At 41.0% G+C, this 25,349-nt stretch overlaps 1 protein-coding gene across 1 annotated transcript in view; it reads left to right on the top strand.

The window, feature by feature from the left end:
• The first annotated feature begins 514 nt into the window (after positions 1–514).
• LOC120926473 (sodium/hydrogen exchanger 4-like) overlaps positions 515–25,349 on the top strand; it is a 91,270-nt gene continuing 66,435 nt past the window's right edge. The window contains exons 1-2 of the mRNA XM_040336410.1: positions 515–1,011; positions 19,207–19,670. Of these exons, the coding sequence (XP_040192344.1) occupies positions 819–1,011; positions 19,207–19,670 (657 nt within the window). The 5' untranslated portion in view covers positions 515–818. The remainder of the gene's footprint in view (positions 1,012–19,206; positions 19,671–25,349) is intronic.

The following is a 25,349-nucleotide window of genomic DNA, read 5'->3' as shown; positions in this document are numbered from 1 at the left end:
TGAATAATAAAATTAGCAGAGCTTCCCCTCATTTCAGATCTTCCCCCTCAGATTTACAGCGACTGCACTTCCAAGTGCACTTTGCACTTTTAGTTTGCACTTATAGTGCAAAGTGGATTTGCCTTTAGTAAATAACCCCCAAATCCTTTAGACATTACTGAATCATTCTATTCACTATAAAAATTAATTAATATATTATTATTATTATTATTATAATTATTATTATTATTATTATTATTATGTTAATAAATCTGTGAGTGCTTGATGTAAATTGTATGTAATGCTCAAACAAAAATATTAACAAATTCTACAGTACTGCAATTGTCATTATTGTATTTGATAATATCAAAGTGGCACTTACTTAGCTGTTCACAAGGTGGCAATATTGTTATGTGTAAACACTGACTGTCAAAGCATATGCACCACACCTAGTCATAATACACTGCTTCTGATCCTAGAGCACTAAGTGTGCCAGGTTTCACAATAACACCTGTAAAAATTGGGCGGACTAACTTGCACGGGACAAACCTCCCACCGAATAGTATATGCTTTTCAATCAAAGAAAATGACTCCTATCTTAAACAAATACTCTGACCAGGTGACTCCTTCAACAAACAGGAACATAATTTCCAACCCTAATACTGAAAGAATTGCCTCCTGCACATTTTGTGTTTTGCTTTCTTCCTCTGTAACAAAAATGACATGAGCTTATAGAAAGTACCAATGAGCACTGCAAATACCATTTTAAGTGGATGAGATGGTGCTTCTTGAAATCATTTTTGTTATAGTACGTAGAAAGCCTTAATTACTGCTTGAGAATGGAAAGCCTCCACTTTCTTATTCTACTAATGATTCTAAACAGCACAAGTGGAAGCACAGATATGACTGCAGGGATTACAGAAAAAACAGAAGTAGAGGAAAGAATCCATGCCTTTTCTGCGGATTATAGCCTGGTCCAAATCCCTTATGAAATCACCCTATGGATCATCCTGGCTTCCTATGCTAAAATTGGTAAGTTACTTATATGAACATGTCCTGCTTGACTTTTTGGCTTGGATTTCTTGTCATATTTAACATTCTCTAGAATTCCTAATTACTGTATTTATTGGTGTAAAATACTCACTTTTTTACCCTGAAAATAGAGGGTAAACTGTGCCTGCGTGTTATATGCAGGGGGGTGTGGAACATTTTTTTCCTGAAACTTCCCACTTAAAGTTAGGGTGCGTGTTATAAGCCTGTGCGTGTTATATGCCGATAAATACAGTAATTATATGTTTTATCAGTATGCATATATAGTATATATACTGTATATATTATACGGTGTGCAATCTTTTTTTACAGTGGTACAGTAACTGCTACACATGCTGCAATCAAAGGCTGGGTACAAAATGTATAATATTCTATAATAAAAATGCAGAAACTCTGGTTGAAAGAAGACTTTGTAAGGTGTGTGTACATCAAAACATCCTGTTTGTACAATCTCTAAGCAGTCCCCTTTTTGAATGAAAGACACCCCCATACATGCATTTATCTAAAGCAACCCTATTGCTAGGTGGAAAAACACACAAATATACACACATAGATAAATAGATAGATAGATAGATAGATAGATAGATAGATAGATAGATAGATAGATAGATAGATAGATAGATAGATAGATAGAGTACTGTGCAAAAGTTTTAAGCAGGTGTGAAAAAATGCTGGTAAGTAAGAATGCTTTCAAAAATACATATTTTAATTGTTTATTTTTATCATTTTACAAAATACAAAGTTAGGGAAAAAGGAAAAATCTAAATTAAATCAATATTTGGTGTGTCTACATTTTGGCTTCAAAACAGCATCAATTCTTATACTTTCACACACTGATTAACTAACGATTAACAAATAATTCCAAGCAGGTGCTAATGATCATTAATTTCATATGTATTAATTGTTAGCCTCTTTGGTAAAATATACATAGTTTAGTTAATAGTGGTACCATCATCCTAGACTTAATTAAATAGAGATAGGGCTTAACCTCCCTGGCGGTATGATTCTGTCTGGAATTATGTACCAAAAGCGGTACAATTATTTTGCATGGAAATTCTGCGTTTTATACTGTAGGCCTGCAATTCTTAGGAATAGCTCACTTAAATCTGTCCAAACAAGAGTCTAATAGGCATCCCGGGTATGATAAAGTTTGAAACACCAAATCATAAAATTATAATATAATAAATAACTATAAATAATTATAACAAATGATAATGTAATTATAATAAAAATTATTCAATAATGTAATCAAATCAAAATCACTGAAATTTGCTCAGTTGCAGAATTGTCGCTGTCATTACTTTTATTTTTTTATGACGAATTTTCCCACAAATCGCTATCGTTCAATTCTGCAAGTGATTATAATTTATTATCGCTGTTTTCTAGCTGCTCTAAAATCACTTTTGACATAAAGGGACACTTTTGTTTGCTATGGACAATATACAGTTTGCAGGCACAACATTTTTTTTTTTATTATATAAAACTACATGCAGGACACAGGGCAGACCACTAGGGACAAGGGGGTGTGTATTTTTTACATACAGTACTGTAATCTATAAGATTACAGTATACTGTATGTAATGTGTTTGTTTACTTTTTTGAATTTGCCGCCGGTCTCCGCCCCGTGCGTCGTAACGCCGCAGGGAACGGAGATCGGCGGCACGCGGGCACTGTGTGAATCGAATGGAGGACGCCACTCGCTCACACAGCGGGGATGCATCGCAGGATCCAGGGACAAGGTAAGTACAGTAACCCTGGCTGGAAAAGGTAAGCCAGCGCGCGCTGCAGGCTCTGCACATCTACCCCGAGCGTGACTCGGGGTTACCGATTTTTGCATTGAAAAACAACCCTGAGACGCTCGGGAATACCGCTAAGGGGGTTAAGGGACCCCAAAACCCAAAAGAACCCAAAGTAGATAGACTCGGAGAGAGTAGATATATCAAAAATGAAGTACATTTATTAACATAGTATCAAAAATAAAATAAAAACATCAAACAACAAAAACAATAAAAAACAATACAAATATTGTGATAACCATATGTGTCACCGAAACTACAATCCCCTTGGGGAGATCCCGGTGGATGTAGGGGTCACGATAAAGGGGGCCTCTACTAGCTTCGTGACATGCGTTGCTTCGTCAGGAGAAGTTCTAGGAACAGGTATCCCGTCAGCTCAGATGCCAGAGCCACCCGAGGAGGATGTCTCCCACGGCGGCCAAGGGGGAGAATGCAGAAATGGACCTATCAACTGTATGGGGTACAAAACAGGAATAAGAGGAGGGTCCCAGGACCAAAATCCCAATGGACACAATGCTGCAAGGCACTATTAGTAGTGACATAAATGCTGGTGAAAAGGTAAAAGTGATGGACACTGGGTCCCAGGACACATCTACTTCACCAAGTACCAAGCTTCTACTGGCTATTGCCTTGTGAGGTGATAGTGGGAATATTGCATCCACGGTACCATCTCCCGGAAATTCAAGCCGCCTCTTCCTTCCTCCGCCATCGGAAGAAATTAGAGAGTGCAGCATGCTTTGCGCAGTAGGGGGCCGTCTGTGAAGCTGAAAGAAGTGACAGTGCTTATGCGCTACTATAGACACTCAATGAATAAACCCTAAACAAAATGTGTCAATAAGTTGCTGCAAAACCTAAAGTGTTTACAATACACAAATATATAAATGAAAAAGGTGAGGGGTTCCGCGCAACCTAGCACGCGGACATGGTGAAAGTGCTAAGTATAAATAAATAAATAAATAAATATAAATACTGATCAGTGTTAACACAAACACGAGCAAGTGACAGCTCAATCCAATCCAGTGAAGGAGTGCAAATATCCAAACATCAAAATAAAAATTCTATATATACAATGTATATAAAATATAATAAGCAGTGAATATAAAAGGGTATATACATATAAAAATAAATATATGAATGTATATAGTAAAGTCTATAGCCGTGAAAGAGTGTCCATTCATAGGATGAGAAATAAATAAATAAATAAATCAATCTGGTGATCCAGTGCTAGTGTTGATTCTTTAAATAAGCATAGGCTGCCAGAAGAGATGTAGCTGATGTGATCACAAGACAATCCAATAAATAGTGTTGATAGATGGGTGTAATAATCCCTCCCTGAGCTCCCGGGACTCTTACCTCCGCACAGAAAATCAAGTGCATCCACTATAAGTATCTCGACCAGACCTCCGTGTGTATGTGCCACTAATCCTCCTTAGATCTCCATGACAGGGTCCTCTTATCCGTCCAAACAGTCAGTGTGCCCAGGAGAGGAAACAGGGGAAACACAAAAACAAAGGAGGGGACTCCAATCGTGAAGTAGTAAGCACAAGCTGGTATTTATTAAAGAGGAAAAAGCTGCGCTTACATGTGTTCTAAAAATATACAGCAAGGAACTTTTAAAAAACGAGCGGCGTTTCGGGCGCCTGTATACGTCACTCCAGGTGTACGTCCTCCCGTCCAATCCCTACGCGTTACGACACGTGTCACGTGTCTTCATCTGGGGAATCTGATTGGCGGTTGTGGTCTTGTTTATGTATCCGAGCGACCGGAAGTAATGGCGTGGCCATTTTATCGGAGTCCAAAGTCTAACATATAGACTGCCCATTCATTATAATGCATAGCAGAAAGCATCACTCAATATGACGCTGCGGCTTACAATAACTAAATTGTGGGATCTCGTCTGTTAGCAATGCTAAAGTAGTGGATCATATTCGTCCCAAAAGGGAGGGAGTGGAAAGCGCGTACATGTAAAAAATTAATATATATAATAATATATATATATAATAAAAATGATTTGGTGTAAAAGAAATAGCAATGTATATATCGGTCCGTTGGCGGTACATCATGCTAACCTCAGGTTAAGACCAGCAAGAACGTCATCCAGCTGGTCAAACCATGATGGCGCTTTTCATTTATGTGTCTACAATTACACCAATAATACAAATAGGCATCTTGCATAAATGTATATCAGAAAACATACATATGCCATACAATTAGATAATTAAAAAAATTATTATTAAATAAAATATGTATATACAGGCCGGGAACAAGTAGAGAATACACAACCTTATAAACGTCTCTCCATGGTAAAATAGATATATATATATATACACGGCACAGTGTCCTATACATATATAAATAAAATTAATGATTTTAAAAATAATGATTTTAAAAATATATAAAATATATAATTAGAAGATTATATATAAAATGTAATAAAAGAAGTGTATATAATATAATATAGGGAGGTCGCACACCTAGTTTGTCGCATGATAGTCAACATCTATGCGTTTTATAACATCAATATGAATGATCACAGTGGTAAATATGAATAAAAGTATTAAAATAAAAAACTTCAAAATACTGTACAATATATGAAATCAAAAATTGCTTAAGAAGCAGTTGAGGTCAAATTCAACATTCATTCCTCCTGGTACTAGTGTTCGCATACGATGTATCCATTTGGATTCTTTTTGGCTGATTGTGCGAATCTTATGGCTCCCTCTCCATGAGGGGTTGTATTTCTCAACCCCCCAAAATTGGAGTTGGGTAGTGTCTCTATTATGGACCTGGTCAAAGTGTCTAGAGACACTATGTTTAGGGTAGCCATTAATAATATTGTCTATATGTTCGCCAATCCGTACCTTAAGGGCCCTTTTTGTCCTCCCAACATATTGGAGGTTACAACTGCATTGCAACACATACACGACACCTTCAGTATGACACCCAATAAAGTCCCTAATCACATGATTTTCTCCTGTGTTTGTAGCTATAAATTCCGTACGTTTTCTCTGGAATCTCTGTGCTTTACGACATGCCTTACAGTTCTTGCAAGGGTAAAAACCTTTTCCCGAGAAAAACGTGTATCCTGGTTTCGGTGGTGGTTCAACTACCGTTTTAACAACCAGGTTTCTCAGAGTAGGTGCTCTCTTATAGACTATCCGAGGTTTCTCTGGAAGTAAACATCCTAGATCTTTATCTCCTTTCAAGATGTGCCAGTGTTTTCTTATTAATTTGGCTACATCTTTGTACTGAGAATTATAGTCGAGGATGAGCACCGGTGCGGCTTGTTGTGAAATACTTTTGGGTTTATTATGTAACATCTCATTCCTATCGAGTTTCCTCACCAACTCTATTTGGTCACTGATCCATGATTCTTCATATCCTTTATCCTTAAATCTAGAACCAATGATACCCGCTTGTAGTACAAAATCACTCTCTTTCGTGCAGTTCCTTCTCAATCTGACAAGCTGTCCCCTGGGGATATTAAAAAGCCAAGGTTTAAAATGGCAACTGTCCAGTGAGAGGTAGCTGTTAGTATCCACGTTTTTAAAGAAATTCTTAGTAATTAACTTATCATTTTCTATGCTAATGTTCAGATCTAGAAAATCTACAGATTTCTCATCGATCTTCCACACCAGGGTGATGTTCTTGTCGTTTCTATTGAGTCCTTCCAGGAAGTTCTCCAGACTCTCCCTACTCCCGTTCCACAGGATAATCAGGTCGTCTATATACCTTTTATAGAGAGATAATTCCACTGGGGTATTCTCATAGATAGCCGATTCTTCCCATAGTGCCATAAAGGCATTTGCCACACTAGGTGCAAATTTAGCACCCATGGCAATGCCAATTGCCTGATTATAATAATTATGGTCATACCAGAAGTAGTTAGACTTGAGGCAGAAATCAAGGCATTTGATGAGAAACTTTCTCTGTTTACAGATAAGACTACTAAAATTTCGTAAAAGCCACTTAGTGGCAAAGCAGGCGTCATGGTGTTGTACAATGGTGTACAAGGATGTAACATCTGCCGTGGCCAGTAGTGTTCTTCCTTCACAGACTGGCACTGTATCCAATAATTGTAATATATGCTTCGTATCTTTCAAGTAAGCAGGTGTCGCTTGGACGGCAGGTTGGATAAAATGGTCAATATACTGACCCATCCTTGACGTTAAGGAGTCAATCCCATTGACTATGGGTCTCCCTGGTGGGTCTTCGCGGGATTTGTGTATCTTAGGAATGGTGTAAATTACTGGTATCCGACACATTTCTGGCAATAGAAATGTGGCTTCTTTCTTATTTAGGATCTCCTTTTTCTTTCCCAGATCTATAAGTAATCTCAACTCTTTTTTATATTTAGATGTGGGGTTACCCAAAAGCTTCACATAAGTATTGCCATCTTGTAGTTGTCTATTCAACTCACTCTGATACTGTTCTTTTGATTGTATTACGACTGCTCCGCCCTTATCTGCAGGACGGATAACAATATCGCTTCTTTCTGTGAGTAGTTTAATACCTTTCCTTATATGTATCGGATCATTTCTTTTCTTTAGTTTCAGAGACTCCAGGTCTTGTAAAACTAGCTTCTTAAAAACATCAATATATTGATTGTTAGAGACCTGTGGGTTGTATACAGAATTGTTTCTTAAGGTGCTATGTAGTGGTCCAATCATTGTAGTGGACGGTGCATTACTCGATGTAAAAGGGTTATTGAGAATTGCTTTCTTAATAGTGAGTTTCCTCACATATTTCTGTATTCCGATGTACGTTTCAAATTTATTGAGGTTTTTAGTTGGGGCATGTTTAAGTCCCTTATCCAGAACTGCCAGCTCTTCTGCAGTAATGGATTTCCCACTGAGATTGACCACATTACTGCCGACTACTCTCTTTTTCGCTTGGAATCGCGTTCCCGCTCGATGTTTTTAAGAAGCTAGTTTTACAAGACCTGGAGTCTCTGAAACTAAAGAAAAGAAATGATCCGATACATATAAGGAAAGGTATTAAACTACTCACAGAAAGAAGCGATATTGTTATCCGTCCTGCAGATAAGGGCGGAGCAGTCATAATACAATCAAAAGAACAGTATCAGAGTGAGTTGAATAGACAACTACAAGATGGCAATACTTATGTGAAGCTTTTGGGTAACCCCACATCTAAATATAAAAAAGAGTTGAGATTACTTATAGATCTGGGAAAGAAAAAGGAGATCCTAAATAAGAAAGAAGCCACATTTCTATTGCCAGAAATGTGTCGGATACCAGTAATTTACACCATTCCTAAGATACACAAATCCCGCGAAGACCCACCAGGGAGACCCATAGTCAATGGAATTGACTCCTTAACGTCAAGGATGGGTCAGTATATTGACCATTTTATCCAACCTGCCGTCCAAGCGACACCTGCTTACTTGAAAGATACGAAGCATATATTACAATTATTGGATACAGTGCCAGTCTGTGAAGGAAGAACACTACTGGCCACGGCAGATGTTACATCCTTGTACACCATTGTACAACACCATGACGCCTGCTTTGCCACTAAGTGGCTTTTACGAAATTTTAGTAGTCTTATCTGTAAACAGAGAAAGTTTCTCATCAAATGCCTTGATTTCTGCCTCAAGTCTAACTACTTCTGGTATGACCATAATTATTATAATCAGGCAATTGGCATTGCCATGGGTGCTAAATTTGCACCTAGTGTGGCAAATGCCTTTATGGCACTATGGGAAGAATCGGCTATCTATGAGAATACCCCAGTGGAATTATCTCTCTATAAAAGGTATATAGACGACCTGATTATCCTGTGGAACGGGAGTAGGGAGAGTCTGGAGAACTTCCTGGAAGGACTCAATAGAAACGACAAGAACATCACCCTGGTGTGGAAGATCGATGAGAAATCTGTAGATTTTCTAGATCTGAACATTAGCATAGAAAATGATAAGTTAATTACTAAGAATTTCTTTAAAAACGTGGATACTAACAGCTACCTCTCACTGGACAGTTGCCATTTTAAACCTTGGCTTTTTAATATCCCCAGGGGACAGCTTGTCAGATTGAGAAGGAACTGCACGAAAGAGAGTGATTTTGTACTACAAGCGGGTATCATTGGTTCTAGATTTAAGGATAAAGGATATGAAGAATCATGGATCAGTGACCAAATAGAGTTGGTGAGGAAACTCGATAGGAATGAGATGTTACATAATAAACCCAAAAGTATTTCACAACAAGCCGCACCGGTGCTCATCCTCGACTATAATTCTCAGTACAAAGATGTAGCCAAATTAATAAGAAAACACTGGCACATCTTGAAAGGAGATAAAGATCTAGGATGTTTACTTCCAGAGAAACCTCGGATAGTCTATAAGAGAGCACCTACTCTGAGAAACCTGGTTGTTAAAACGGTAGTTGGACCACCACCGAAACCAGGATACACGTTTTTCTCGGGAAAAGGTTTTTACCCTTGCAAGAACTGTAGGGCATGTCGTAAAGCACAGAGATTCCAGAGAAAACGTACGGAATTTATAGCTACAAACACAGGAGAAAATCATGTGATTAGGGACTTTATTGGGTGTCATACTGAAGGTGTCGTGTATGTGTTGCAATGCAGTTGTAACCTCCAATATGTTGGGAGGACAAAAAGAGCCCTTAAGGTACGGATTGGCGAACATATAGACAATATTATTAATGGCTACCCTAAACATAGTGTCTCTAGACACTTTGACCAGGTCCATAATAGAGACACTACCCAACTCCAATTTTGGGGGGTTGAGAAATACAACCCCTCATGGAGAGGGAGCCATAAGATTCGCACAATCAGCCAAAAAGAATCCAAATGGATACATCGTATGCGAACACTAGTACCAGGAGGAATGAATGTTGAATTTGACCTCAACTGCTTCTTAAGCAATTTTTGATTTCATATATTGTACAGTATTTTGAAGTTTTTTATTTTAATACTTTTATTCATATTTACCACTGTGATCATTCATATTGATGTTATAAAACGCATAGATGTTGACTATCATGCGACAAACTAGGTGTGCGACCTCCCTATATTATATTATATACACTTCTTTTATTACATTTTATATATAATCTTCTAATTATATATTTTATATATTTTTAAAATCATTATTTTTAAAATCATTAATTTTATTTATATATGTATAGGACACTGTGCCGTGTATATATATATATATCTATTTTACCATGGAGAGACGTTTATAAGGTTGTGTATTCTCTACTTGTTCCCGGCCTGTATATACATATTTTATTTAATAATAATTTTTTTAATTATCTAATTGTATGGCATATGTATGTTTTCTGATATACATTTATGCAAGATGCCTATTTGTATTATTGGTGTAATTGTAGACACATAAATGAAAAGCGCCATCATGGTTTGACCAGCTGGATGACGTTCTTGCTGGTCTTAACCTGAGGTTAGCATGATGTACCGCCAACGGACCGATATATACATTGCTATTTCTTTTACACCAAATCATTTTTATTATATATATATATTATTATATATATTAATTTTTTACATGTACGCGCTTTCCACTCCCTCCCTTTTGGGACGAATATGATCCACTACTTTAGCATTGCTAACAGACGAGATCCCACAATTTAGTTATTGTAAGCCGCAGCGTCATATTGAGTGATGCTTTCTGCTATGCATTATAATGAATGGGCAGTCTATATGTTAGACTTTGGACTCCGATAAAATGGCCACGCCATTACTTCCGGTCGCTCGGATACATAAACAAGACCACAACCGCCAATCAGATTCCCCAGATGAAGACACGTGACACGTGTCGTAACGCGTAGGGATTGGACGGGAGGACGTACACCTGGAGTGACGTATACAGGCGCCTGAAACGCCGCTCGTTTTTTAAAAGTTCCTTGCTGTATATTTTTAGAACACATGTAAGCGCAGCTTTTTCCTCTTTAATAAATACCAGCTTGTGCTTACTACTTCACGATTGGAGTCCCCTCCTTTGTTTTTGTGTTTCCCCTGTTTCCTCTCCTGGGCACACTGACTGTTTGAACGGATAAGAGGACCCTGTCATGGAGATCTAAGGAGGATTAGTGGCACATACACACGGAGGTCTGGTCGAGATACTTATAGTGGATGCACTTGATTTTCTGTGCGGAGGTAAGAGTCCCGGGAGCTCAGGGAGGGATTATTACACCCATCTATCAACACTATTTATTGGATTGTCTTGTGATCACATCAGCTACATCTCTTCTGGCAGCCTATGCTTATTTAAAGAATCAACACTAGCACTGGATCACCAGATTGATTTATTTATTTATTTATTTCTCATCCTATGAATGGACACTCTTTCACGGCTATAGACTTTACTATATACATTCATATATTTATTTTTATATGTATATACCCTTTTATATTCACTGCTTATTATATTTTATATACATTGTATATATAGAATTTTTATTTTGATGTTTGGATATTTGCACTCCTTCACTGGATTGGATTGAGCTGTCACTTGCTCGTGTTTGTGTTAACACTGATCAGTATTTATATTTATTTATTTATTTATTTATACTTAGCACTTTCACCATGTCCGCGTGCTAGGTTGCGCGGAACCCCTCACCTTTTTCATGTGAAGCTGAAAGACTTCACTGCTGGGTTTACGTACCAGGAATGGCGGTGGCTGAACCTGACAGCCAATCCGAAGTTCGAGGTCGACATCGCGGGCTCCCTGGACAGGTAAGTGTCCATATATTCAAAGTCAGCTGCTGCAGTATTTGTGTTTTCGTGGGGGGGGGGGGGGGGTTGGACCTCCTCTTTAATACAGCAGATGAAAGACACGTCATGCTTTTTTTTCCAAATCTCTTTATTATTTTTCTTTTTTTTTTTTCATACAAAAAAAGAAGTAAACATACATACACATATACAATACATTCACATTATACATTTAACATTTACCTGCTCTCTTCTGGAGCCTCCTTAAAATTCCATTTCACATTAATTTCACCTAACTCAAATACCTTTTACGCCCATCTCCCTGCCTTCCTTTATTCCATGGTGTGGTTATCTTCCCCTTATAACTTATTTAACCTGAAGCTGTCATAGAATTTTCTATCCAGCTTTCCCATACTCTCTTGTATTTCTCCCCATGACATCATGCTTACTTTTCTTTGACATCGAAAAATGTCCAGTAGTGTCATCAGCGCAGAACTGGTAGAAACCAGTGGGGCCCAGGTACACCCATTTACTGGCCAGACTCTAGACAGAAGTGGTCTTCATGAAAGAATTGCGGCCAAAAAGCAATATCTCCAATGTGGAAACAAGGCTATACTACTCAACTATGCATGAAAACATAGGGACTGGGGTGCAGAAAAAAAAGCAGTATATGTAAAGTCAAAATATGAAATATTGGGCCGTAGCAGGAAGTAGTTTTTTTGTCAAAGGCTTAGAGAGCTGTACAATAAGGAGTGTCTGCAGGCAACAGTGAAGCATGGTGGAGGTTTCTTGGAAGTTTGGGGATGCACTTCTGCAAATGGAGTTGGAGATTTGCTCAGGATTAATGGAGTCCTCTATGCTGAGAAATACAGGCAGATACTTATCCATCATGCCATACCATCAGGGGGTGTGATGTGATTGGCCCCAAATGTGACACTCCATATTCCCATCGCACACGTTCCTGGATGAAGCTTCAAAAAGATTTGGGTGCGGCAACAACGGCCAACTGGAGACTGTTTCAAAAGTTATAATGTAGATATTTGACAGCACACTATAGATCGACAAAATATCATCCAAACAGATTTTTTATTGCACAATCACATCACAAAGTGGATGCTATTTTGTCGATCTGTGATGCGCTGGCAATTATCTGCATTGTGGCCCCAAATTTATTCTGCAGCAGGACAGCAACCCCAAACATACAGCCAATATCTTTAAGAACTATCTTCACCATAAAGAACAAGCAGTCCTGGAAATGATGGTTTGGCCCCTACAGAGCCCTGATCTCAACATTGGCCGAGTCTGTCTGGGATTACATGAAGAGACAGAAGGATATGAGGCAGCCTACGTTACATTATATCCCAGACCTATCCTCCTCCCCACCCCCCCTGGGCACATCCACGGCCGTCCTTTTTAGGATAAGCCGTGGCTCCAGCCTGGCCCAAAAAACACATTAAAGGGTGATTCCGCTCCCTCCATCCACCTCCATCCACCACCACGGCCCAGTGGATACAATCGCGGCAACTGCGACTAGGAAAATCCGTGGCTTCAACCGCGGCCTAGTCACGCGTCGCATTTCTGGCGAATTCACCCGCAAGTCCTCCAAGCGCTCCAGCACCACCCCCGTTCCTTCACTTCCATTCAACCGCAAACCCTCCTTGGCCCCTGCAAACCGTATGGCGAGCGCAGCTAGGAAAGGCCGGGGCTTCAACCGCGGCCTAGCTGCGCGCCGCCCCGGGTAACATCATAAAACACCCCTCCAAAAACCGCCTAATCCTCCGCTTCTAAGAGGAACACCACCATCTCTCTGACTGCCCCAGAGCCCCCATCTGCCCTAAAACTGGCCCTATCTATCAGCACACAGCCCCTGGTCCGGGCCTAGGTTACTGAGACGGCGGCCATCTTGCTACACCCCCAGCTACTGTAAAATCGCTGGGACATAAACCTGTACCCCACTTCCCCACCCCAAAAACAGGTCAAATCACCCCCCCCCCAACCCAAATCCCTTTCAAGCCCAATAGGCGTATATCCAGGTATAAATAAAATTCAGAATCTTGATCCAGGGGTTCTCCGATCGCCCCAAGGGGGATCAGGAAGGAATTTTTTCCCTTGCCTGTCCAAATTGGCATAGCACAGTGAAGGGTTTTTCACCTTCCTCTGGATCAACCTGGGAGGGCAAGCCCCACCCCTCCCCATCATTCATTGAATACCCCACTATTAAAATCACCTCTCACTAGGGACTTTCTGCAGATATGGCTAACTTGAGATACTCTGCAGAATTCATTTGGGGCCTAAAACCATATGCCGCAGGATTACCAGCCGTAATCAAAAAAATACTAAGAAACTAACAACTGTTACGAATCATTCGACGATCGACAGTTAAAAATCGCATCCATCTGTCCCAACCTAAGCACATTTTATGCGCATTGGTCAACACTAGATCGGCAGTAAAACACCGACAGGAAATCCACGATTTCATCCTACAATGCGATCTAGACTGCCTCTTTATCACAGAAAGCTGGCTCACAGCTGACTGTAACACCATTCTAGGAGAACTGGTGCCAGAAAATGATCGCATCATAACAGAGAACAGAATAGGTCAAAGAGGAGGAGGACTGGCTGTGATCCATAAGACTCACCTCACGATCACTAAACCAGTCCTTCAGTACTCACTTCCATTTATGGAAACCCTTACTCTGCAACTACAAACAAATCCCCAGGAGACCGTTCATATTCTTCTCTGCTATAGGCCGCTAGGTCCAAAATCGCAGTTTCTCTCACCTTGGACAGAGTTCATGTCCACTTACACCCTAAACAGCAAACACCTTTTGCTTCTCGGGGATTTCAACCTCTGGGCCAACTCCTCACAGGATCCCGTTGCCGATGCCTGCATTGATCATCTGGAAAGATTAGGTCTGCAGCAATTAGTATGTGGGCCAACACATACTTCCGGTCACACACTTGATCTTATTTTCAGACAAGATCTGGAAATAAACATTAAAAAAAATGAATCATTGCCATGTACAGACGACCATGCAATTAAATTCACAATCACTTTAAATGGCCCCTTAACAAAAACGTCAAAACCAGTGACAACACACTGGATTAGATCGCAAAAGAAGCTCTATTCAGAGCTCTTCAAAACCACTTTATTGAAAAAAATGTAAATAATCCAACCATATCAAACAGCCACAGAAATCCTGGATGACATAAACATGGCCCTACTGCAGTCAGCCGACTTAGCAGCGCCCAAATGCAAAACCTGCATCCGAAAAAACAACTCCAGCTGGTTCAATGACCAGCTGTCGTTGCTGAAGCAAGAGCGCAGAAGGGCGGAAGCAGCCTGGAAAAGAAGCCCTTCTAAGGAAAACCACGCCATCTACAAAGTAATAACAAAAAAATACCACAAAGAAATCTTCGGAGCCAAAAGAAATCATTTCGCCAATATCATCGCCCCTGCCCTAAACCGCCCCCGCCAACTCTTCAAGATAGTTACCGAGACCATGAATCATGTCTATCTTGAAGCCCCCAATTCTGATACCCAAGAATTTTGCAATGAATTATCGGATTATTTCATCAACAAAATTGAGGGAATCCGTAAAAGCATTCACCAAAATAGAACTCCCATCAACCCCCCCTTCAACCATACACCCAATACCCACACAAATCTCCATCGAGGATACAAAAAACATCATGCTTACCCTACGAAATAGAACAGCACCACTAAGCTGCTGAAGGAATGTGCCGATATCCTGGCACCGCCCATCACGCAGCTTATAAACCAGTCATTCAAAGAAGGCATAGTGCCCACCCGCTTAAAACAAGGTATAATTAAACCTATATAAAAAAAAAACACCCTCGACCCCAAAGATCCTAAACACCGTCGTCCTATAACTGGCCTAAATGTCCTCTCTAAGATGATGGAGAAAGTAGTGGTAAAACAGCTACAACATCACTTAGACGCCCAAAATCTGCTCGATCTGTTTCAATCGGGGTTTCGTCCCGATCACGGAATGGAAACAGCACTACTCAAAATATGGGAAGACGTTCTCGAGGCCGCAGACAAAGGAGAACCTTCTCTTCTAGTTCTGTTGGACCTAAGTGCAGCTTTCGACACAGTAGATCACAAACTGCTACTGACTCGGCTAGCCAAAGTAGCCAGAGTCGCAGAAGGTGATCTATCATGGTTCTCCTCTTTCCTGGAAAACCGATCACAAATAGTGAAATTGGGACCACTCACTTCTGAAAAACGCACAGTGTCATGCGGAGTCCCTCAAGGATCCCCTCTGTCGCCGGTGCTCTTCAACATTTATCTTCGTCCTCTCTTCGAAATCATCAGTAGCCAAAAACTACTTTACCACTCTTATGCAGATGACACACAATTGTATTTTCGCATCTGCAACAAAAAGGATCATCATCTCAGACTAGAGACATGCCTCTGTTTAATAGAAAACTGGATGACAAAGAGTTATCTTAAACTCAACAGCTCCAAAACAGAACTTCTCCTGTTTCACGCCAGTCGTAAGAAACAACTTGCAACAACTTGGACACCCCCGTCCATTCTGGGCCAAATCATCACCCCTAGCGCCAAAGTCAAAAGTCTTGGGGTCATCTTTGACTCCTACATGACAATGGACGCACAAATAGGGTCAGTAGTCAGCGGATCCCATCATCTGCTGCGCCTACTACGCAGACTTACCCCATTTATTCCTAAAGAGAACATAGCAGTCGTGGTGGGAACAATTGTGAACTCCAGACTTGACTATGCAAACGCTCTCTATCTGGGACTCCCAAAGTACCAAACCCTGGGAATCAATCTCATCTGGAGGAGATCCCTTCATTGGTTGCCAATAAAATACAGAATTGCTTTTAAAACACTCTGTCTGACACATAAGTGCATCCATGGGAAGGCCCCCCCAATATCTATCCGAAAAAATAAAACCTCATAACTCCAATCGCATTCTGCGATCCACCAACCAAAATCTCCTCCAGATACCCAAAACCAGATACAAATCCAAAGGAGAAAGAAGATTTGCGCTCCAAGGTCCCAGACTATGGAACGCTCTGCCAACCAGCATTCGGTTGGAGGAGAACCACTTAGCCTTCAGAACAAAGATCAAAACTCATCTTTTTTTATATCAAAGGAGAAATGAACAACGAGCGCCCAGAGGCGATTTAGTTCGCATGTGCTGCGCTATATACGTTTTTGATTGATTGATTCATTCATTAGTTTCATTAGTCCTCCAAGATTTTTCTAACAACCTAACTGCTGAGTTCCTTCACAAACTGTGTACAACTGTACCTAGAAGAATGGATGCTGTTTTTAAAGTAGAGGGTGGGCACACCAAATAATGATTTAATTTTAGGTTACGTTTTTTTCCGGGTCCGGCCTGCAGTGGGCATCGTAATTGACATTGGATCTACTTTGAATTGTCAAAAATTCATGTTGTGTCTTTACTTTTTGCACATTTTGGGTGAATGGGTAGGGGTACTATCTACCCCATACTCATGCACATGGGGGCGGGATCTGGGGGCCCCCTTGTTAAAGAAGGCATCCAAATTTCGATAAGCCCCCTGGCCGCAGACCCCCACAACCACCGGCCAGGGTTGTGAGGAAGAGGCCCTTGGCCCCACCAACTTGGGGTCAAGATGCTTTTGGGTGGGAGGGCTCCAAAGCACCACCCCCATGTTGAGAGCATGGGTATGGTTTAGAAGGGGGAAGCTCGCTCGTCCCTCCTGTTTCCTAGCCTGCCAGGCTACATGCTCCTATAAAGGTCTGATATGGATTTTGGGGGGAGCCCACACCATGTTTAAAAAAATTGGCATGGGTTTTCTTTTGAAATCTATACCAGACCCAAAGGTGCATGTGATATTTAGGGAAAATGTGTCTGGGCACCTAAATAACACATGCAATCTGCTTTAGTGAATGGAGCCCATTATGTTTTGCTCCCTTAACAACTTGCCGCCCGCCAATGACAGATTGACGGCAGCAAAGTGGTTGCTTAATCCTGACTGGACGTCATCAGTCTGACACCCCGCAAAACCTATCTAGGTAAACGGTCTCTCACAGAGACACTTTACCACGTGATCAGCCGTGTCCAATCACGGCTGATCACGATGTAAACAGCAAAAGCCGGTAATCGGCTTTTCCTCACTCGCGTCTGTCAGACGTGAGTAGAGGAGAGCCGATCGTCTGCTCCTCTGACAGGGGGGGTTTGTGCTGATTGATTATCAGCACAGCCCCCCCAGAGGATGCCCACTGGACCACCAGGGATGCCCACTGAACCACCAGGGATTCCACTAGATCACCAGGGATTTAAATCAAAGGTATGCCACCCTAGACCACCAGGGATTACACATAATGGATGCCAATCAGTGCCACAATGGATGCCAATCAGTGCCCACAATGGGCATCACTGATTGGCAGGCATTGTTTGGCACTGATTGGCATCCATTAGTACAACACATTAGTTAGTGCCCATCTATGCCCATCCATGACGCCTATCAGTGCCCATCCATGCCGCCTATTAGTGCCCATCCATGCCACCTATCAGTGCCCATATGTGTCGCCTATCCCTGCCCATCCGTGCCGCCTATCCCTGCCCATCCGTGCCACCTATCCCTGCCCATCCGTGCTGCCTATCCCTGCCCATCTGTGCCGCCTATCTGTGCCCATCTGTGCCACCTATCCGTGCTGCCAATCAGTGCCCATCTGTGCCGCCCATCAGTGCCACATATTGGTGCCCATCATCAATGCCACCACATCAGTGCCACCTCATTGGTGCCCATCAGTGCCACCTTATCAGTGCCAGTCAGTGCAGTACCATCAGTGCCCATTAGTGAAGGAGAAAACGTACTTTTTTTTTTTTCTAAATTTTTGGTCATTTTTTTTTTTTTTGCAAAAAATAAAAATCCCAGAGGTGATCAAATACCACCAAAAGAAAGCTCTATTTGTGGGTACAAAATGATAAAAATTTAGTTTGGGTACAGTGTAGCATGACCACCCAATTGGAATTTAAAGTGCAACAGCACTGAAAGCTAAAAATTGGTCTGGGCGGGAAGGTGTATAAGTGCCCTGTATGGATGTGGTTAAAATGGAACTTTAGGCAGAAAATTAAGTTATGCTAGATCCCTTTATGCTGGTCCCTTTTGCAGGTATTGCTATGTAAAACATGAAAGAAAAAGTGCCTATACTATTTAAAATCCAGTAATACTCTGTCTCACCCTGCTCTGCACATGCTCCCATTTTTCAGAGCCACTATAGGCTTAATAGGCTGACAGCCCAAAGATATACTGCTGCTCTGGGCAGCAGCAAAATGACAGCCTCCAGCAAGAAGAAAGAGGAGCAATGATGGAGGCAATTAACAGCAGCACACACTTATTTTGGTAGCATAATTATTAATGTGCAATATATGTTCCTTGCTAAAGAACATTTTATTTATCAAGTTGTTATTGGTAAAGTTCCGCTTGAAATGATTATAGTGGAAAACTGCAGCAAGACATTTAGATATAGACAAGACATTTAGATATAGACAATACTCTTGGATGTTTTGTTAGTTTTATAGACTAGATACTGAACTGGGGCTTTGAATGTGCAGGGGCAAAACTGGTTAAATCAATTCAATAAATATTGTGTTGTATTTTTCCTAAATAATATAATTTTGATTCATAGGATTTCATCTGTACCACAAACTGCCAGCAATAATGCCTGAAAGCTGCATTCTGATAGCTATTGGTGTACTACTGGGAGGAATCATTTTTGGGACAGATCACAAAGCGCCACCTGCAATGAGAACTGATATTTATTTCCTTTATCTGCTGCCTCCAATTGTGCTTGAAGGGGGATACTTTCTACCCACGCGCCCCTTTTTTGAGAACATTGGAAGCATTATCTGTTGGTCTGTGATGGGGACACTTATTAATGCCTTTGGCATTGGTCTTTCTCTATATGCCATTTGTCAGATTGAAGCCTTTGGATTAACTGATATTAATCTACTACAAAGTTTGCTCTTTGGAAGCCTGATATCAGCAGTTGATCCGGTGGCTGTCCTTGCTGTCTTTGAAGAGATATCTGTAAATGAACAGCTATATATGATGATCTTTGGAGAATCTCTGCTGAATGATGGAATAACAGTGGTAAGTCATTTGTTTTATGTAACTAAATGGTACACAGACAAACAAGAAAAAGACACAGGCCCGGATTCACGTACAAGAGTGCATATTTGTGCGGGCGTAGCGTTTCCTATTTACGTTATGCCTCCGCAACTTTGACAGGCAAGTGCAGTATTCTCGAAGCAAAGTTGCGGAGGCGTAGCGTAAAAATAGGCCGGCGTAAGCCCGCCTAATTCAAATGTGGAAGATGTGGGCGTGTATTATGTAAATGTATTGTGACCCCACGTAAATGACGCTTTCTCCGAACGGCGCATGCGCCATCCGTGAAAGTATCCCAGTGCGCATGCTCCAAATTAACCCGCAAAAAGCCAATGCTTTTGACGTGAACGTAAATTACGCACAGCCCTATTCGCGAACGACTTACGCAAACTACATAATCGATGGAAAATTAGACGCTGGCCCGGCGTCCATACTTAACATTGGTACGCCTCATCTATGCCTCATATAGCAGGGGTAACTTTACGCCGGAAAAAGCCTAACGTAAACGGCGTATCTGTACTGCGTCGGCCGGGCGTACGTTCGTGAATTGGCATATCTAGCTGATTTACATATTTCTAGGCGTAAATCAGCGTACACGCCCCTAGCGGCCAGCGTAAATATGCAGTTAAGATACGACGGTGTAGGAGACTTACGCTGGTCGTATCTTAGAGAAATGTTGGCGTATCTGATTCTTTGAATCAGGCGCCAAGATACGACGCCTAAGACTCAGAGATACGCCGTCGTATCTCCTATGTGAATCCGGGCCACAGTGACTATATTTGTATAGACATACCATTCAGCTTTCTCAATCAAAGGATCGCTGCCTTTGCCACCACATAAACCATATTTGTGTAAATACAATAAGCCACATTTATTATATTGTAATATAAAATAAAGTCTATACTTTCCAATTGGATTCAAACATGCACTGCAAAATTGACAGTAAAAAATTGAAAGTTTGTATCTGATTGAATTGAATTGAAGATAGACTATAGCACAGAAATGAGACCGATAGGAAACATTTAGGCCCAGATTCACATACCTGGGCACATAGTAATGCCGGCGTAGCGTATGGAATATACGCTACGCTGACGTAGTGTAGAGCTGTATTCTCAAAATACTTGCTCCCAACGTTGCGCCGGCGTAACTTAAATCCGTCGGCGTAAGCCTGCCTAATTCAAAGTAGGTGGAGTGTGGGCGTGATGCATTTAAATGAAGCGTGACCCCATGCAAATGAAGGGCCGAACGAACAGCGCATGCGCCGTCCCGTAGACGCTTCCCAGTGCGCATGCTCAGAATCACGTCGGACCTTACGCCTAAGATACGTTGAATCACTGAACTTAACCTACGCCCAGGCCCATTCACGTACTACTATGTAAACAACGTAAAATATGACGGCTGTTCCGTCGTCCATACCTTTGCATGGGATGCGCCTCCTATAGGTGGAATAACTTTATGCCGGACGTACGCCTTACGTAAACAGCGTAGATTTCTGCGACGGGCGCAAGTACGTTCGTGAATCGGCGTATCTCGGTTGTTTACATATTCGACGCGTAAATCAATGGAAGCGCCCCTTGCGGCCAGCGTAAATATGCACCCAAGATACGACGGAGTAGGGAACTTACGTTGGTCGGATGAAGCCACATTTCAGGCGTATCTTGCATTAAGAGTCCGGCGCATAGATACGACGGCGCTTCTGTGCACTTACGCGGCGTATATAAAGATACGTCGGCGTAAGTGCTTTGAGAATCTGGGCCTTACTCTTTAAGACTTTGCAAGGAATACAAATATTTTAGTAAAGTGATGTAATAAAGTCAAATAGTTTTAGACCCAAGAACAAAAAATTTATATATCACAGCTTAAACTGTGGCGGCTACATTTGTTTTCTTTTTACTCAGATTTTTTAAAATCTTTTCATTTCAATCATTCTTTATCGGTAAAAAGTTTTGTAAATGGTCCAATACAGCAAATAACAGCTGATAAACATTATATAGCAAAAGAGTTGATATTGGAAATAAGGGGGAAAAAGGTGAGTATTGCCCAGTAGGGCTAGTCAGAGAGGGTAGGGAGAACAGAAGGAAGGGAGAGAAAGCAAAATGTACAGGTATAGGGGTAGTTTATTTTATTGTAAAAAAATATCAGTCAAGGCATTTGAATTAGGAGTATAATAAGCTGATCAGTGTCAAATATTATTAGACCAAGTGAAGAGATGGGTTCCTGGTGTAAACAAAAAGTGAAATAAAAAAGAAAAAGGAAGGAGCGAGCCTAAGGAGACATACACTGTATAAAAATATAATGGTTTAGAATTTCAAAGAAAAAACAGAGTGTCTCAGCTAGGAGTGCCATTGGTGGTTGAATCTTTTATTGTAGAAGATGGGCTTTAGTGAAGGAATATTCATAATAGGCTTGGTCATTTAAAATGGGGTCTGATCTATGTGGTTTCGGGGGGGGGGGTTGTTGGTGTTTTCCAGTTATGGGCAATGAGTAGACAGACTGTGACAAAAATGTGGGTAAGTACAGCTTCAAAATCTGAGGGCCAGGAATCCATATCTAAACCTAGTAAAGCAACTTTAGGATTGAGTAAAATATTAAGTCCAGTAATTAAGGATATGAATGACAAAACTTGAGTCCAAAAGTTCAGTATGACAAGGGCAATGCCACCAATATGAAATGTTGATCCTAGGGATCTGCAATACCTCCAGCATAAAGGATATTATGTTGGATAAAATTTACAGGGGTAAAGTACCAGTCATACAAGAGTTCAGGGAAGCTTCCCAGTGTTTAATGTATCTTGAATATAAGATGCTGTGTGCTATTGTTGTGGAGTAGCTGTAAAACTAACTTCCGTGTCCCAGGATTGTAGTATAGTTGATTTTTTACGAAGAGGATGGGGCGTTGAGCAGAGTATATATCGGCGCAATGCTTTTACAGTTACGTTGTCTAGAGTCATATATGTGCAAGATAATATATGCGATAGACTCTGCGCTAAGGGTTAAAGTTTGGTGTGGCTGCCTGCACAATGACTACTAACCAAGTGTAATCCAAATGTAAAAACCACAGGTGTGTGCTGTCGCTACAATATACAAGTGATCAAAATTCAAACAAATACTGTGCATACAGTACCTTGCAAAAGTATTCATACCCCTTGAAATGTTCCACATCTTGTCATGTTACAACCAAAAACGTAAATGTATTTTATTGGGATTTTGTATGATAGACCAACACAAAGTGGTACATAATTGTGGAGTCGAAGGAAAATGATAAATGGTTTTCAAAATACTTACAAATAAATATCTGAAAAGTGTGGTGTGCATTTGTATTAGGCCCCCTTGAGTGAAAACTTTGTAGAGCCACCTTTCCCGGCAATCACAGCTGCAAGTCTTTTTGGGGATGTCTCTACCAGCTTTGCACGTTTAGAGAGTGAAAGAATTGCCCATTCTTCTTTTGCAAAATAGCTCAAGCTCTTTCATATTGGATGGAGAGTGTCTACGAACAGCAATTTTCAAGTCTTGCCACAGATTCTCAATTGGATTTAGGTCTGGACTTTGACTGGACCATTCTAACACATGAATATGCTTTGATCAAAACCATTCCATTGTAGCTCTGGCTGTATGTTTAGGGTCATTGTCCTGCTGGAAGGAGAACCTCTGCCCCAATCTCAAGACTTTTGCATACTTTAACAGGTTTTCTTTGCAAAATAGCTCAAGCTTTGTTAGATTGGACGGAGAGCATCTGTGAACAACAATCTTCAAGTCTTGCCACAGATTCTCAATTGGATTTAGGTGTGGACTTTGAATGGGCCATGCTAATGCCTTGTACACACGATCAGCTTTCCTGACAGGAAAAGGGCAATGTGAGGTTTTTGTCAGGAAAACCAATTGTGTATGCTCCATCACACTTTTTCTGTCAGTTTTCCTGCCAAGAAAAGATTGAGAGCAGGATTTCAATTTTTGTGACAGGAAAAATTCCTATCGCGTACCGCGTTCGTCTGTATGCAATTACGACATGCATGCTCAGAATCAAGCAGAAGAGCCGAACTGCCTATTAACTTTATTGATCTCGGCTCGTCGTATGTGTTGTATGTCACCACATTCTTGATGTTCGGAATTTCAGCCAAGATTTGAGTGACCGTGCGTATGCAAGACAATTTTAAGCCGTTTTCCTGCTGAAAAAAAACATGTTTTTCCTGTCGGAAAAACTGATTGTGTGTACAGGGCATAACACACGAATATGCTTTGATCGAAACCATTCTATTGTAGCTCTGGCTGTATGTTTAGGGTCGTTGTCCTGCTGGAAGGTGAACCTCCATCCCAATCTCAATTCTTTTGCAGACTCTAATGCCCTGTACACACGATCGGGCAATCCGATTTTTCCATCAGTTAACCGATGAATCTGACTGATGGTCAGTCGTGCCTACACACCATCAGTTAAAAAAATGATCGTGTCAGAACGCGGTGACGTAAAACACAATGATGTGCTGAAAAAAAACGAAGTTCAATGCTTCCAAGCATGCGTCGACTTGATTCTGAGCATGCGTGAATTTTTAACCGATGCCTACAAACTATCGTTTTTTTTTCTATCGGTTAGGTATCCATCGGTTAATTTTAAAACAAGTTTCAAATTTTTTAACCGATGGATAAATCAGAGCAAAGGGGGGATGAATACAAATGCACGCCACACTTTTCAGATATTTATTTGTAAAAAACATTGAAAACCATTTATCATTTTCCTTCCACTTCACAATTATGTGCCACTTTGTGTTGGTCTATCACATAAAATCCCAATAAAATATATTTACGTTTTTGGTTGTAACATGACAAAATGTGGAAAATTTCAAGGGGTATGAATTATTTTTCAAGGCACTGCATATAAATCAACAATACATAAATAAATAAACTATTCATATATCATAAAGTGCTAGAGCACAGGTGTCAAACACAAGGCCCGCGGGCTGAATCTGGCCCTCCAGGCCATTTCATGTGGCCCTCACACCCCCCTTATCTATGCCCCCACCTGGTCTCAGCAGTCAGCAGAGAGAGGACAGGACTCCACCAGATCCTGCACTTCTCTGTCCAGCCCTCCTGGCAGCAGCACAAGGCAAGGGGGTGCACATGTGTAAGGGATAGTGGGGGGGATCCTGACATATGATGTAAGAAGGGTGGGGGGGGGATACAACCGGCCATTTGAGGGAAACCATAATGCTGATGTGGCCCGCAAGGAAATGGAGTTTGACACCCCTGTTCTAGAGTGTTCATACAATTCATATAAAAAAGTGCTTATAGTAGCCATTCGAAAAAGTCCCTCAAATGTGTCAAACATATGACCCAATTCGTTGTGCTTCAGAAAGTGCTATGTGCTCTAAACTTCAAAACTTCGAAAATATCAAGTGCTATGTGTGCAGGTCACCTCTCCGTGCTCCTTTCCTTTTACCTACACACTCCCCAAACCCAAGATGTTAGGCTCGCTTTGTATATATCCACCGCCATTTTTCCCTGGTAATAGCCACTGTTTCACCAGATCAGAACTAATATTCTTGCTTTTCATATGCCCATAACTTTCATTCAAATTGTCTCCACTAGTAGTACTCCTCTGGGTGATGCCATGATGCTTGCAGATTAGGGGAACATAAACCAGGCAAAATACCCCATAGTGTGATTATGTTTA

The sequence above is a fragment of the Rana temporaria genome, chromosome 2 (genome assembly GCF_905171775.1).
Source record: "Rana temporaria chromosome 2, aRanTem1.1, whole genome shotgun sequence".
Classification (NCBI taxonomy): Eukaryota; Metazoa; Chordata; class Amphibia; order Anura; family Ranidae; genus Rana; species Rana temporaria.
The sequence above is the reverse complement of the archived record's forward strand: the minus strand, read 5'-3'. Positions and strand labels throughout refer to the sequence as shown.